The sequence below is a fragment of the Tasmannia lanceolata genome, unplaced genomic scaffold (assembly GCF_043159265.1).
Source record: "Tasmannia lanceolata isolate RefF3 unplaced genomic scaffold, GAP_Taslan_0.1 ptg000015l, whole genome shotgun sequence".
Lineage (NCBI taxonomy): Eukaryota > Viridiplantae > Streptophyta > Magnoliopsida > Canellales > Winteraceae > Tasmannia > Tasmannia lanceolata.
The window spans coordinates 1,341,760-1,355,708 of record NW_027518692.1 but is presented as its reverse complement, the minus strand read 5'-3'; the positions used below and the strand labels follow the sequence as shown (position 1 = coordinate 1,355,708).

At 37.1% G+C, this 13,949-nt stretch overlaps 1 protein-coding gene across 2 annotated transcripts in view; it reads left to right on the top strand.

The window, feature by feature from the left end:
- The window catches only part of EMB3142 (nuclear pore complex protein (DUF3414)), a 154,755-nt gene that overhangs the window by 30,050 nt on the left and 110,756 nt on the right, over positions 1 to 13,949 (top strand). For both annotated transcript variants that reach the window (XM_077354708.1, XM_077354707.1), the window contains exons 14-18: positions 2,159 to 2,260; positions 2,367 to 2,510; positions 11,363 to 11,493; positions 11,574 to 11,693; positions 11,946 to 12,069. In XM_077354708.1, coding sequence (XP_077210823.1) covers positions 2,159 to 2,260; positions 2,367 to 2,510; positions 11,363 to 11,493; positions 11,574 to 11,693; positions 11,946 to 12,069 — 621 coding nt within the window. The remainder of the gene's footprint in view (positions 1 to 2,158; positions 2,261 to 2,366; positions 2,511 to 11,362; positions 11,494 to 11,573; positions 11,694 to 11,945; positions 12,070 to 13,949) is intronic.

Genomic DNA, 13,949 nt, shown 5'->3' with positions numbered 1-13,949 from the left:
GAAATTCAAACAAAATTTGACTGGGTGCTCCTTTTATTGTTTTGGCCAAGGAAGTCATTTTTTTTGCATTTTCAAACAAGGCCCAAAGCTATGGTTCAAAACTGAAGACGAAAAGAAAGAAAAAAAATACATAATAAGCATACGATGCCATGAATCTATATTTGTAAATTATATAACTTAATTAATGTGGCAATCAGCCTGTGAAATTATTTCTATATTGATATGGGAGAAGTGACACCTGAGACCATTGTAGAAAAATCCTCGATTTCCCTAAACATGCCATAAAAGCGCCAATGGGCCAATACATATTCTTTAGCTAGTTGATAGTAAACAAAGAAGTGCCCTCCACCCAAGCCTTGGATGAGCATTTGTTCGTCAAAAACTTCATGCTGTACCACACATACTTTCACCCATAGTTTTAAATTTCGGCCTAAATATTTCGCTTTCGATCCAAACCGGCCTAAATATTGAATCGGGTTTTTACAGGATTTCGGCGAAATTTCAGGTTATTTACAAGATTTCCACCTAAATTTTAAAAATTCCTCCGAAATTTTAAGATTTCCACCAAAATTGCCGAAATTATTGAACTTTCATAAATTCCCACCGAACTTAAAAAAAAAAAACGAATTTTTTTACCGACTTTTACATGATTTCGGTTGAAATTTCCACCCTAACTGAAATATTTCGACTTCAGTGGTGGTCGACATCGAAACCGAAATTTAAATCCTTGCTTTAGCCTTGGTAGCATGAGCTTGCGCTTCGCTAGCTGTGCTCGCCAAACCTAAAATAATGTTGCTAGTGGAGACTAGAATAACTTTGTTGATATCGGCTTGTCTGTGATTCACACTATTTAGGGGTGCAACTTCGGCTGGGTCGGGTTCATCTCTAGGTAAAAAATGAATTGGAATCAATCTGAACAAGACCCAATTTTAAGGTAAAAGCTCAACCCAAATTCCCAAATATCGACCCAAGTTGCACCCGTAACACTTTTTTTTTTTTTTTGAATGGTTCCCCTAACACTATTCCCCTAATTTTTTAATATCTAAATTTGATGGTCGCTTTCAAGGAATATAAGTTCAAATCCATGAAGCCTAATGAATGGTTGAAGCTGCCCGATGAACAACTAATGCTTTGTTTTGATGGCAACAAGGTCACCAATTGAAGATCAAGCTATAAGGCTCTTCCAAAAACAGGACCGAACCGGTCTCTGTAAGCAGGTTCGGTTGGAACTGACCATGTTTTTTGGTCCAATTTGATCAAGCCGCCATAATAAAAAACAAAACAATTTAAACTCCCCGTTTTTTGACTGGATCGTACGAACAATTTGAACCAAGCCGACCTACAATAAGTCACAATTAGTTTAAATTTAGTATATAAATGAATTGACCAATTCATTTATATACTAAATTTAGACTATTCATTACTTCAAAATTTAGCATCCACTATTTTTGTTACTTTAAAGCATCATTTTTAAAGCTAAGATGTTAAAAAGTTTATTCTTGATTTTCGTGTACATTGTTAATTTAGAAATTAATTAGGTTTAGAATGTTAGATGCCAAATTTCTTCCTCACCCCCTCCAGATTGCTTTATTTTTCTCTATCTTTCCCTTCTCAACTCAACTCAACTCAACAAAGCCTTTGTCCCAAACTATTTGGGGTCGGCTAATGAATCCTTCCCTTATTTCATCTAATTATTAATTAATTTCATTCATTTTTTCAGATAAAGAAAAATGACTTAATGAAGAAAATCCATTGATGTAAAATTAAATTAATCTCAATTTTGGAGCTCGACAGAGGAAATTACATATCAGGCAACAAGTCTGAGAAAGTAGAATGTGAGATTGTTGGAGCTCGACGGAGGAAATTACATTTCTGGCAACATGTCTGAGAAAGTAGAGTCTTATTGGTGGTTCTTAGGAACAACCCTCCCTTATTATTGGGGGTGGTTCTCTCTTTTTTCTATTTTTTATGAGTTTTGCAGGATTTTAGCCAATTTTCATTCACTTTCAACTTGAAGCGATTTATTCGTTGGCTTTAACTAGACCTTTGGGTACCTTGTTAATGATGAGGTTTTTGGCATTTATAATATGTATTATTTAATTATGTTGGAGACCATCTGACTTACTAATGAGACTCTGTCATTTTAAATGCTATGTAGGTCATCGAAAATGGAAATCCTATTGAAAGGAAGAAATGGTTTCCAAATATTGAACCCTTATTTAAACTTCTTAGTTATGAAAGTGTACCTCCTTATTTGAAGGTTTGTAGTTTTTATTTCTTTATTTTTGTATAAAATGTTTGTAGTTGTCACCTGGTTTTCCCTTGCTTTGTTTTCTCGATTAATTATTCCATATATATTTGTGTAGGGTGCACTGCGGAACACCATAGCAACTTTCATACAAGTCGCTCCTGTCTTAAAGGATACTATTTGGAGCTACCTTGAGCAATATGATCTACCGGTTGTTGTTGGTCATCCTCCTGGAAATAGTGTGCAACAAATGTCTACACAGGTGCAGATTGTAGATAATACATGGGATATTTGTTTTGTATATGGGCAAATAAATTGCATGAACTTGTGAGATCACCATAAACAAGTGGGCTTTGCTTGTGCACATTTACACTTGTTTTTTAGTGCTGGAAATTTTTAAAAACTAATAATAATAGCTATTTGTCCTGCGTTCGTCAGCATCACATATTTGGGTCATCTAAGAATCCATAATGAGTTGGTTTGAAAATGTTATTGTAATACAAAATATTGGTGATCTATGATTCTTAAACACCGGTTGAAATTGGCTTCTTGCATCTTTTTTTTGAACCCAACTTTGGACCAATTCATCTTCGTACATGTTAGAGGGCTGATTCATATGTAAATTAGGTTTTAAAGATTGTACTCTGTACATACTTCAAAACAGTATAATTTGACATTGATGTGGTTTTTGTATTATGTGACTACTTTTATTGGTTCGTTGTTATGCGGCATAAAATGCTTAGAACTCAAAATTCGATTTGGATCTTGGATACAATAATGGCTTGAGTCCAGTGGAGCGAGGACCTTTTGAGTACTTATGTGAGTTAATTGAGTATTTTCTAAAAAATGAAAATATAAAAAAGAAAAAAGATGAGAAGAATAGCAGTAAGACTTCTCCAACTTTTATAAGTGGAAAATTTATGAAAGAGGAAAACAGAAATTTTTTGAGTGACATTTCTCATATATTTATATTTCATTGCTTCAAATTTGACAAAAAGGCACGCATAAGAAGCATGCCTAATTTTTCTCAACTAATGAACTTTTTAAAGATTTAAGTCGGGGGATTTGCTAGCGTCTATGATTTAGCCGACGCTTTGAATTTATTGATGACGCACGTGTCATGCTGTGTCCGACACGTCATTCGTGTCCACCCATGTTGACACTCCTTTGGACAGTCTTCAATGTACTGCCATACGTGTTAGATTTAATGTGGGTGTGTGGACACGTTTTTGTGCCGTATCAAGTGTGACATTTTGTTTTATTATTGCATATTGTGGTTACCTGTTTTATTATTAACTCTTCTTTTATTATAAGCTCTTTTTTAGCTCCACCTCATGAATGAAGACAAAATTTGTTGAAAAGTGAGCCTGTGTGGTTGAGGTGGCCACTCTCACATGCAGCGGACCATCCGTGAAATGCCTTTTGCGATGGACGATAGCAAATCCCTTAAGTCAGTGTAGGTAAATTTATATGAATGGTTTGAGGTAACTCTGATACATATTTTTTATGGTTTCATTCATTAGGAGGATGGGGTCCATCTTAGGATGGCCTTAATGGTACTTTATGCAATTCGTATTTATCACTCATATAGAAGCATATGGGATGTGGGGTTGGAGTAACAACCTCCTTGATTTCTATTCCCTTAATCTTCTCTTCTTCTTTCCTTTCTTCTCCAATTCTCTCGTCCTTACTCATTTTCTCTATATGAATTGGGTGTGTAGATGATCCACAATGAAGTTTAACATGGTATCAAAGCATGAAGATCAAGGATTCCACAAAAAGACTAATGTTTAATTTATTTTTTCGTTCTTCTTGTTCTTCTGTCTTACCTTCTTTGCTATTAGATTCATGCACCAAGTATCCTACCTTCTTCACCTATGGAGTTGTCGGGAGCTTAACCCACATGGAAGTTCTTCTCTCTCTCTTTCTCTGTTTACCATCTCTTTTCCATCATTCTCTACTTCTATTTCTCATGCATATAAAGAAGATGATGATGATGGTTCTTCACTTTGACCCAAACGTCAAACCATACAGGATTATAAAATATAGAGAAGAAGATCATATAAGGTAAATTCTAATCCACGAATTTGGGGAGTAGGGAGTTCAAGTTTCTTAGGACTTGTCTCTTCTATATATGAAACAATCAGAAACCAATTTACAAGAAAGCCCTTATCTATCGTACTTAAGCCAAAGGGTATAAAAGACAATTCCAAACAACTTATATATGGACATATCATTTAGTGATGTAGTGTTCACAACAAATTTATTCATGAGAAATTACAGTCGTAAGAGTATTCAGATCAAATTTCCCTATTTCAAAAATAGGTTTTATTAATATAGTGGGAAAGTACACTTTCGGTCCTAATATCTGTTAAATACATTTCTTTATGATAGAAAACACCTTTGATTATTCATTAAGCCATTTCCTAACTAAAACAATTTACAAGGTATAAAATATAAAAATTCAATATTTGTCCCTATTGTTTTTTTGAGTAGGACTGTAGATGTTTCTTTCACAAATCTTCTAGGATGACATTCTTGGATTTGTCTTGAATTTTGGCAGCTTGAACCATTTAAGGGTCCTGTTGGTGGAGAGAAGCTTTGAATCTTAGAATATTGACATCTTGACTCTTCTTTTGTAGAACAGTGTTCCCGTGAGAGGAGCTTCATTGAACCCATAGAGAATGTTGATGACTTGACACTTATTTGTAACTTGTAAGAGTCCCTAGGAAAGAGGAACTCCTTGTCATAGTGAATGTTTATAATCTGACTCCTTTTGTATAAGACTCCTCCCAAAAGAGTAACTCCTTTGAGTCATAGAGAATGTTAACAACTTGACTCTTCTTTTGTAAAATAGTCCACCCCTCGGGAGACGAACTCCTTTGTTTTGTAGGAAAATGTGAACAATTTGACTCTTTTTGTGAAAGAGTCTTCTCCTAAAGAATTTTGCAATGTTGTCTCCTCTAACAGTCCTTGAGGCGAGCAATTGGACTTCTTCTCGAAGAAGGTTCTTTGTTAATTTGTCTTCACTATCTTAATATTCATAGAGGTGACAACCATGGCGATCAATTGGTTTCGTGAGTTGAATATCAACAATAGACACATTTCTAAGATCAATCATGGTATTAATTTGAACATCCACTGGCATGATTACAAAATTTGAAGGTATGATGATCTGGGAATTGATCGGTGTGATACTCAGCAATATGACCGGCTCCTACATGACCGCACAAAAAATTATTGGAGAATCCACTAGGAAGTGTACCGGGGAAACTATTTTGAGGAAGAATGGTGTTATAATTTGCAGATGCATAGCTGTAGGATTAGAATCCTTAAGTTTAGAGGAGCTCTATTTCAAAGGTTGAACAAATTTGGTTAAATTCTTTTAACTTTCTTTGAGGGTTTCTTCCTTCTGTTGCATCGCTATCCATCTTCTTAGACATTCCCAGAGGAAGTCTTCTTATTATTAGAAGAGATTCCTTCTCTTTCCGGAGGAGATTTGGTGCAAACCTAGGCTTTGTAGGTACTTTTCTAAGAATTTAGGAGCATAATATGGGTTCTAATTCAATAAAAGCAGCCGCATAAGTTCCCAAATCAACGTAAACCAATCATAAATAATTGAATATTCCCAAAAATGAAAACGACTATCTAAAGAATAAAAATTATACCCTTGTCAAATCTATACTAGAAAATCAAATCTGTAAAGAAAAATACTTAACTAAGGCCCAAACAATGCTAATAGGGTAAGGAAGTAAGGCAGTGATGAAAGGAGCTGGGTGGGTGTATGAGTGACATGGTTAGGGTTAATTGGGATAAATTGGGGTGTAAAAATTGTTAGAAAAGGGTTTGCTGTGTAGAAAGCAAAGCGGAAGGTTCAAAGGGTGAGATTGTGGGGGAAATAGTTTATAGATAATGGGTTCAAGGAGGTTTGTCGATCAAAAGGACCATGCCAATGGAGTAAGCTGAAGAAATAGAGAATAGAAGTTGAGAAGAAAGGAAAGAAGAGAGGAAAGAAGAGGAAAGGGAAAGAAGAGAGAGACAAAATTCATGAGGATGATGACTTTTGTGATTCATACCTCATGACTTTTCTCATGTCTTTATTTAAAAAGAAATTCATGAGGGTCACATAAATTCCACACATATGTGAAAAAAAAGACAACGACTACTCTACCTCTTATAATGACTTTTCTCTTGTCTTTATTTTAAAATGAAATTCATGAGGGTCACATAAATTCCACACATGTGAAAATAGAAGACAACGACTGCTCTACCTCTTATAATAACAATAATGATGAAGTAATAGAAATAAACTGCAATAATCGGCACTTTTGATTGTGAACTCTCCCTAGGTATCGAAAATCCAAATCAGTTAGCCTGTACATCTTAGACGAAGTCGTTGGGTATCTGAAGGGTAGTAAGGGATGTGGGGGTGGGGAGGAATCGGAAATGGGATGACAGTTCGAGAATACTTTAGTCGCCGGCCGGAAAATCCCCCGCCAGGTTTGGAAAACAACACTCCCATCATATGTGTTTGTGGTTCCAACCAATCTTGTTCGGTTGGCAGTCTCCTTTCTAGATTTAGTAGAAAGTGGAAACTCAGCTCAGGAGGCATTTTGCAGCCTAGGGATTTTCAATAGTCGCTGCCGGAGATCTTTGATCTTGGTGAGTCAAGGGGGGTTCCGGGAGGGACCATCTCGGTTCCCCCAAGATCTCTCCCTGGGAACTCATGAGGATTTGGACTTGATGACCAGACGATTTAAATTTAGTAATGGAAGACCTCGTGGAAGAAGAAATACTAGAAACCAAAGTGGAAGTGATTGGATGTGCTTGAAATGCAATTAGAAAAATTTTGGTACTCGCACTGTCTACAGAAAATGTTATGGGACAAAAACAACAAAAAAGTAAAGGTGGTAAAATCTTGGGTTCCTAAGGTAGCTCCCAAGGAGGATCTTCCACCTGAAGTGGAGGATAAAACCCCATTGATTTCTATTCCAAGAAGCTTGATATCAGAGAGGATGAGGACCCTAAAAAGTTGCTTGGTGGGCACGTTGAGAAATAAGTCCTTGCCGGAAGAGGTCTGGAGTTGGGTTAAGAGACATTGGGCTCTTCCCCTACTCAATAAGCCGTTTTGTATCAGTCCTTCAATGGTACTGTTTTGCTTTGAGTCACAGGGTCAGGCCTTGACCATTTTAAGGCGAGGTGGGGATGCTTTGGAAGGATATTTTGTCTCCCTTCAACCATGGTTTCCTGCTCTTAATACTGGTGCAAGATCAGTGTGGCTTAGGTTCTACGACATTCCACTTCATGCTTGGTCAGTATCCACAGTGGAGGCTCTGGGTCAGTATTTTGGACAAATTTTGGAATCACGGATGTATGGCAGTCACGATCACTGTCTGGAATTTGCATCTGTTAAGGTCTTAACGTCATTGTGGAAATGTATACCATCATTCATGAATCTTATGGTAGACTCCACTGTATACCCAGTGGGAGTTAAGATGGTAGTTGAGGAATTTATTTCCTCTTGGGATCGGTCGGCGGAAAAGAACTCCTCGGATTTTTCTCCTGAAATTAAAGCCTCCGATGAGGAATCGCCGGAGAAAGATTTTTCAGTGGAAGGGCCGCTCCCAGGAATCCTTGAGGGCAATCCTGACATTTCCATGGTTAATGAGCCGTTGGATAGGCCTGGTCAGATTTTGAATTATCTTCCATATCGGGAAAGGCAGTGTCGCCAGATAAATCAAAATGGAAGAATCCATCATTGATAGGGAAGGATGTCAGGCATGGGAAATGTGCGGGTCAGCCTTAATTAAAAGCTAAATCTTGTACCATTGTGGGAAAAGCCTCACAAAAAGATTTCTCTGACGATCTAAAGCTGCGGTCGGTGTCAGTAGAAAGGGCCGTAAAAATTAAAAATCGTTTTTTTAATAGAAACAAAAAGATTAAACGTAGGTTAGGGGATCAGGAAAATAACACTTGTGTCAATGTACGAAGGAGAAGTAATTCAAGCCGGGTAGAGAAGGTCGGTTAATTTGGGCGAGGTGAGCGAATTGACAATCATTTATTAGCCACCAAGGGGGGTCTTTCCCACTTTAGAAGGAGGCTTTTGGGTTGACACAGAAATGAAGAAACCAGTAAGAATATTTTAGCGTCTAAATTCAAACTCCTCTTGAAGGATTTTGACAAACCCCTTTCTCCTAAAATGTCGAATGTATCTGGATCCTCACTCAGGAAGAGGAAGGCTGTGTCCTTTGAAGTAGAAGACCTCAAATTCCTAAAAGAACTAGAATATGACGAGAAAATGACGTCCAAGGAATGTCCCACTCTGAGAGAAATCTTTATCGGGATTTGGAAGAGGCAATGGAAACAGTTTAAGAAGGATGGTTTGGAAAATAGGGAAGAGCTCAAGAAAATTTTCGGGTCGACAGAACCGAGGGAGGTGTTTGTTCAGATTTATAAATTTCCTTTCTTTAAGGAGGCGTTGGAAGCGGAGAGAAGGGCTCGTCGACAGCGATGGGAAGAGGAAAAAACAGGAGGAATAGAGAGGTTTATAAAATTGATTGCGATCTCATTAGAGGAATCCTGTGATTCAAGGGACACATTAGATAAGGAAGTTAGCATGGAGGTTCGCGATCAGATGGGAATGGGAGGTTGAAGATAAAGGGAAAGGTAGAATGGTTGAGGACAGTTTGGGGGAGGGAGAAAATGATGCTCTGTCGTCTGAGGAATTGGATGAGATGTTAGCTATAGGAGATGTGTTTAGAATTTGGTTTGATGATGATTTAGAAGCTACCGAAAAATTGTTTCTATTAATGGTGATAAGAGATTTGAAGGAAAGAAGGGAGGCCTCTACGGAACAGGAGGTGGGGAGAAATGATGAAGTGTCGGGGGCCGAGGGTAGCAAACCTTAAAGGAAGGGCCATCCGGCCCAAGTAGACAGATGGTGAGTTTTTCTAGGTTTTCAGAAGTTGGTTAGAGAGTCTATTAAAAAAAAAGAGAGAAAAAAAGAGAAAAAAAGAGAGAACGAAAGAAAATAGGAGAAAAGATAAAAGAGGGGGAAAATTGATTTCAAAAGTTTGATGAATGCAAAGAAAGAGTTAATAGTAGGGAGGTTGATTCCCCTGGGCTTGAGAGACCTTTGTGTCATTCGCTCAGGGTGTAATCCTTCCTCAGTATCTTTCTTGTCTATAAATGGTTCACTAGTTTTCTTGAAGTTTATCTGGAGGCTGTTAGTTGTTAGACTGGGAAAGCTTTACGGAGCTTATTTATTGATTTAAGGATTTTCAGGGATAGAACGTCATGGTTATATAGCAAAGGGGATGAAATTTGTTCGTGTTTAGTAGACAACAACTCCCACAAGTTTAGGCTTGAGAGAATATGTCTTTCACTTAGATTTGATATTATTCTGGACTCTATTGCTTTGCTACGTTTTTCTTTTGGGGTGTGGCGACTAATTCAGCGTTTTAATTCGAGCTCTTGTTAAGTGTATAGACCTAATGGGCTTTACTTTGAAAGGAAGTCTGAAGGTGTAGAAAGAAGTTTTTGGAGTCTGAAAAGAAGAGTTGCTAATGGTATGAAGAAGGGAAGAAGAGAAATGTTTATATTTTGCCTTGTTTTATTTCATTCTTATTACTGGTCTTGGGTATTCTCGTTCCAGCTCTCTTTGATATTTTGTAATGCAGGACGGGACTCCTGGTACCTAATGCTATTCCAATATCAATGAAATCTGTCACTTTTAAAAAATAAAAATAAAAATAAAAATAAAAATAAACTGCAATACATGATAGGGCAGTGATAAATCGACTCCCCAAATGGATAAATCGACTCCCCATGTGTCTATCTCTCTCCTCTTTCTCTCTCTAACCTAGAGGAGAGAGAAAGACACATGGGGAGTCGATTTATCAATTTGGGGAGTCGATTTATCACTCCCCTACATTATATTGTTAGATTTTTTAATAATCTATAGAAGAATAGATACTTGAGCAGAAACTTGTCTTCTAATGACGTGCAAGGTAACCCTAGAGAATCAATGGCTCTATTCTCCTCTTGTATTTATCATCTTGTTCTGGAATTTATAAAATTGTCTCATTCATTCTTCTTCTAGGGAAAGAAAAATAGTAAACCAAATAAAAGAAAAGAGTAACCCTAGTTTGTATCTCGCATATTGGTTATTATTCATGCTGCACCAATGTTACTGGGGTTGCTATCACCTCTATTGTCCCACGATCCAGATTGCACTCCCCAAACGCTGTACGCTCGAGATCAAGATCGCTAAAAATGATGACCCCGTCGTCCCGGACAACAAACTCGCATACGCATCTTTGCAAGAGGGAACATTGCAGTGGACAAGGGAAAGACAAATATGCACACTAGCTTATTAATTTGGTCATATATTAATTTTTTTATGTTTTTATTTCATAACTAGATAGTTTTCTGTTTGCATTCTTTTAGTATTGAGTATGCAATATATGATGATACTTATTTAGTGATATTTTGAGATCAGTTTGTTTTTTGTTTGCATTCTTTTAGTATTGAGTATGCAATATATGATGGTACTTTATTTTGTGATATTTTGTGATCATTAAATTTTTTTTTTTTTTTTTTTTTTTTATTATTATTTTTTTTTCAGTTTGGAACTAAAACTTTCTTTCTGAATAAATATGTATGGCATACCCCCATCATACTGCATACAGGTCTAACCATCGTAGGGGTACCCATTCCCGTACAACGTACCTGGGCGAACTATGTTCTAGGTAACATTGTGCTGCACCTCTGATTTTTTTGTGGCTGCATGATGGAATGGGGTAAGAATAGTGCTTGCGTGAAACCCATGGTTATTAATAAACCTTAGGAACACCTCCCATGAACTTGCGTAAAACTATATCGAAATAATGTCTGCTGTTATTAGTAAAATTTGTATATAACTCAAACTTAACTCAACTCAACAAAGCCTTTGTCCCAAACTAGTTGGGGTTGGCTAAATGAATCCTTTACAAATTTGTATATAGTGTTCCACAAGTTTAACTTTGATGGAAGCAACAGAACAAACTCAACCTTTAATATGACTTTTATTATTATTATTATGATGATGATGATGCTAAAGTGTGAATCTGGCAGGTTTACGATATGCGGTTTGAGTTAAATGAAGTAGAAGCTAGGAGGGAAAGATACCCTTCCACCATATCTTTCCTTAATTTATTGAATGCTCTTATTGCCGAGGAAAGGGATGTGACTGATAGAGGGCGCAGGTATAGATTCATGATGCCATTTGAATTTAACATGGAATATATATTTTTTAAATGGTTTTCTAATGTGAACTCTATACCAGGTTTGTTGGCATCTTTAGATTTGTGTATGATCATGTATTTGGGCCTTTTCCCCAGAGAGCTTATGCAGATCCTAGTGAGAAATGGCAGCTAGTTGTTGCTTGCCTTCAACACTTCAAAATGTGAGTACATTTACTCAAATATCGAAACTTTAGTATCTGTAATAGAAAATAGATTTTTGATGTTTAGGGCTGAGTTGGAAGCCGTGAAACATGTTTCTGATATAAATGAAAGAATATATTTTCAACAATTTTGTTTCTCTATAATGCGAGGCATTTAATTATCCAGGTTTCCTTTTCACAATTGACGAGAATTGCAGTTTATGAAGCGAAGAAGTCTAGGAGTAGTTTATCTTATTTATTTGTGTTGTGCAGGATCCTTAGCATGTATGATATCAGGGATGAGGATGTTGATAGTGTTGTTGACCAATCTCAGCCTTCAACTATGGCGCACTCAGCTCCACTTGAAATGCAGCTTCCTATATTAGAGCTTGTTAAAGTATATACATTCTCATAATTTTCTTCTTTTTATGCTTAGAATGCTGAAACTAGCTTTTACTTAAATTCCACCTATACTATGTCCAGTCTTGGTCTCTGCCATTTATCAAAATTCATGGTGCTGAACATTTCATAATGATGAGGATTAGGCCCAATAAGTGGCATATTTGACCATTAGGACTTTTTACGGATCTATTTCCATGATATTTTGTTTTTAGGATTTTTATTTCTATGTTTTAGTTTTTAGGGCTTTTGTTTTCCATGTTTCTTTATTTCCAGGTTATTTCAATTACCTATATAAGGCCCTCATGTATTAGAGATTTTTAGCTTTTTATGAAATAAAATTGACTTAGAATTTCTCTCCCCAAATTTCTTCTTCTTCCTCCTTCCCCTTTTTCTCCGCTATTCTTCCTCTTCTCTTCTCCTCCTATTCTTATTCTTCTCTTATTCTTCTATTTCTCTTCCCTGGCCTGCATCATGTACACTTCAAACAACAGAATTTTTTGGCAAGCATATTTTTGACAAAACATTTGGTGATGGAGTTGGCTTTTCCGATAGCTGGCTAACAGCTTTGTTTTCTGAAATTGATCAGGCTGAGGGTCATCTCTCCTGCATTGCAGCTTCAAAATTCAAATGCTCTCTTAATTACTTGATAAAGTTGCCGTGTTTGCTTTACTAAATCTAATCTGGTCAAGTTTAGGGAGTAGCTTTGTTTCTAAGTAACATAAGAATCCATTTTCAAATATATATGAAAACTCCAATACATCAAACAGTTCTTGAGTTTTATGAAGTCAAAATCCCGTGTGCTTGTTTGAGTTTGAGTGCTCCTCTTTAACTTTGTCACTTTGATTAACCATTGGGCATCCCTCGGTACTTTTTAGCTATAATCGCCATTATTGGGCTAGGCTTTTTCCTACAAGTCATTCCTACGTCGTTAAGGGGGATTTTGATTTGGGATGCTGCCACTTTACCTGACCAACCAGAAAGTCTGAAATTTATGTTGACCCGCAAGATATTCCACACATATTCGTCCAAATATTGCTTTTGTTTATTTCAAGATGTTGTGTATTCTTTTGGGTGGGCAGTAAGTTCCGATCGGATTCAAACGATTAGCTTCCTTCGGAATCGTGGTATGATGCTTGTTGACCATTGCCCCCTATGCTTGAAAGATGGGGAATCTGTGGGTCATCTCTTCATGCATTGCTCTTTTGCCCGTAAGATATGGAGTTTCATATTTCAGAGGTTTGGTATTTGTTGGGTTTTTCCTTATTTCCGAATTGATGCGTCAATGGAATTTTGGGCCGTGGAAAAAGAAAGGCAAAATGTTCTGGAGTATTTGCCTTCTTGTGACTTGGTGGGTGATTTGGAAAGAGAGAAATTCTAGAGTATTTGAGGGGATAGCTAAATCTCCGTATTGGCTATATGTGAAAATTATTGCTCTCACTATATCTTGGGTAAGAAGCCTTTCGGCTTTCCTTTTTGTATCAGCCTTTGACTTATGGGAGGGTTGGAGGGAAGTAAGTTTCAGTAGGGAGGATCAGCCTATGGTAGATGCTCAAAGTCAATTTCGATGGGTCGAGTCTTGGTAATCCGGGCCTAGCTGGCGTGGGTGGTCTTTGCCGTGATGCTTGCGGCAATGTTAGTTGGGCGTACTCCGGCCCTATTGGGGTATGTGATGCCTCAGAGGCAGAGGTGAAAGCGGCATGTCAAGGAATTAAAAGGATTGATAGAGGGAGTATGGATTGTACTATTGTGGATGGTGATTCACTTAATGTGATTAGATGGTTGCGTGGATCGGTGTTGCCGCCATGGAGATTTTCTTCTATTTTTGATGAAATAGACGATCTAATCTCGAGTTCTTCTATTTCTTTTAATCATGTG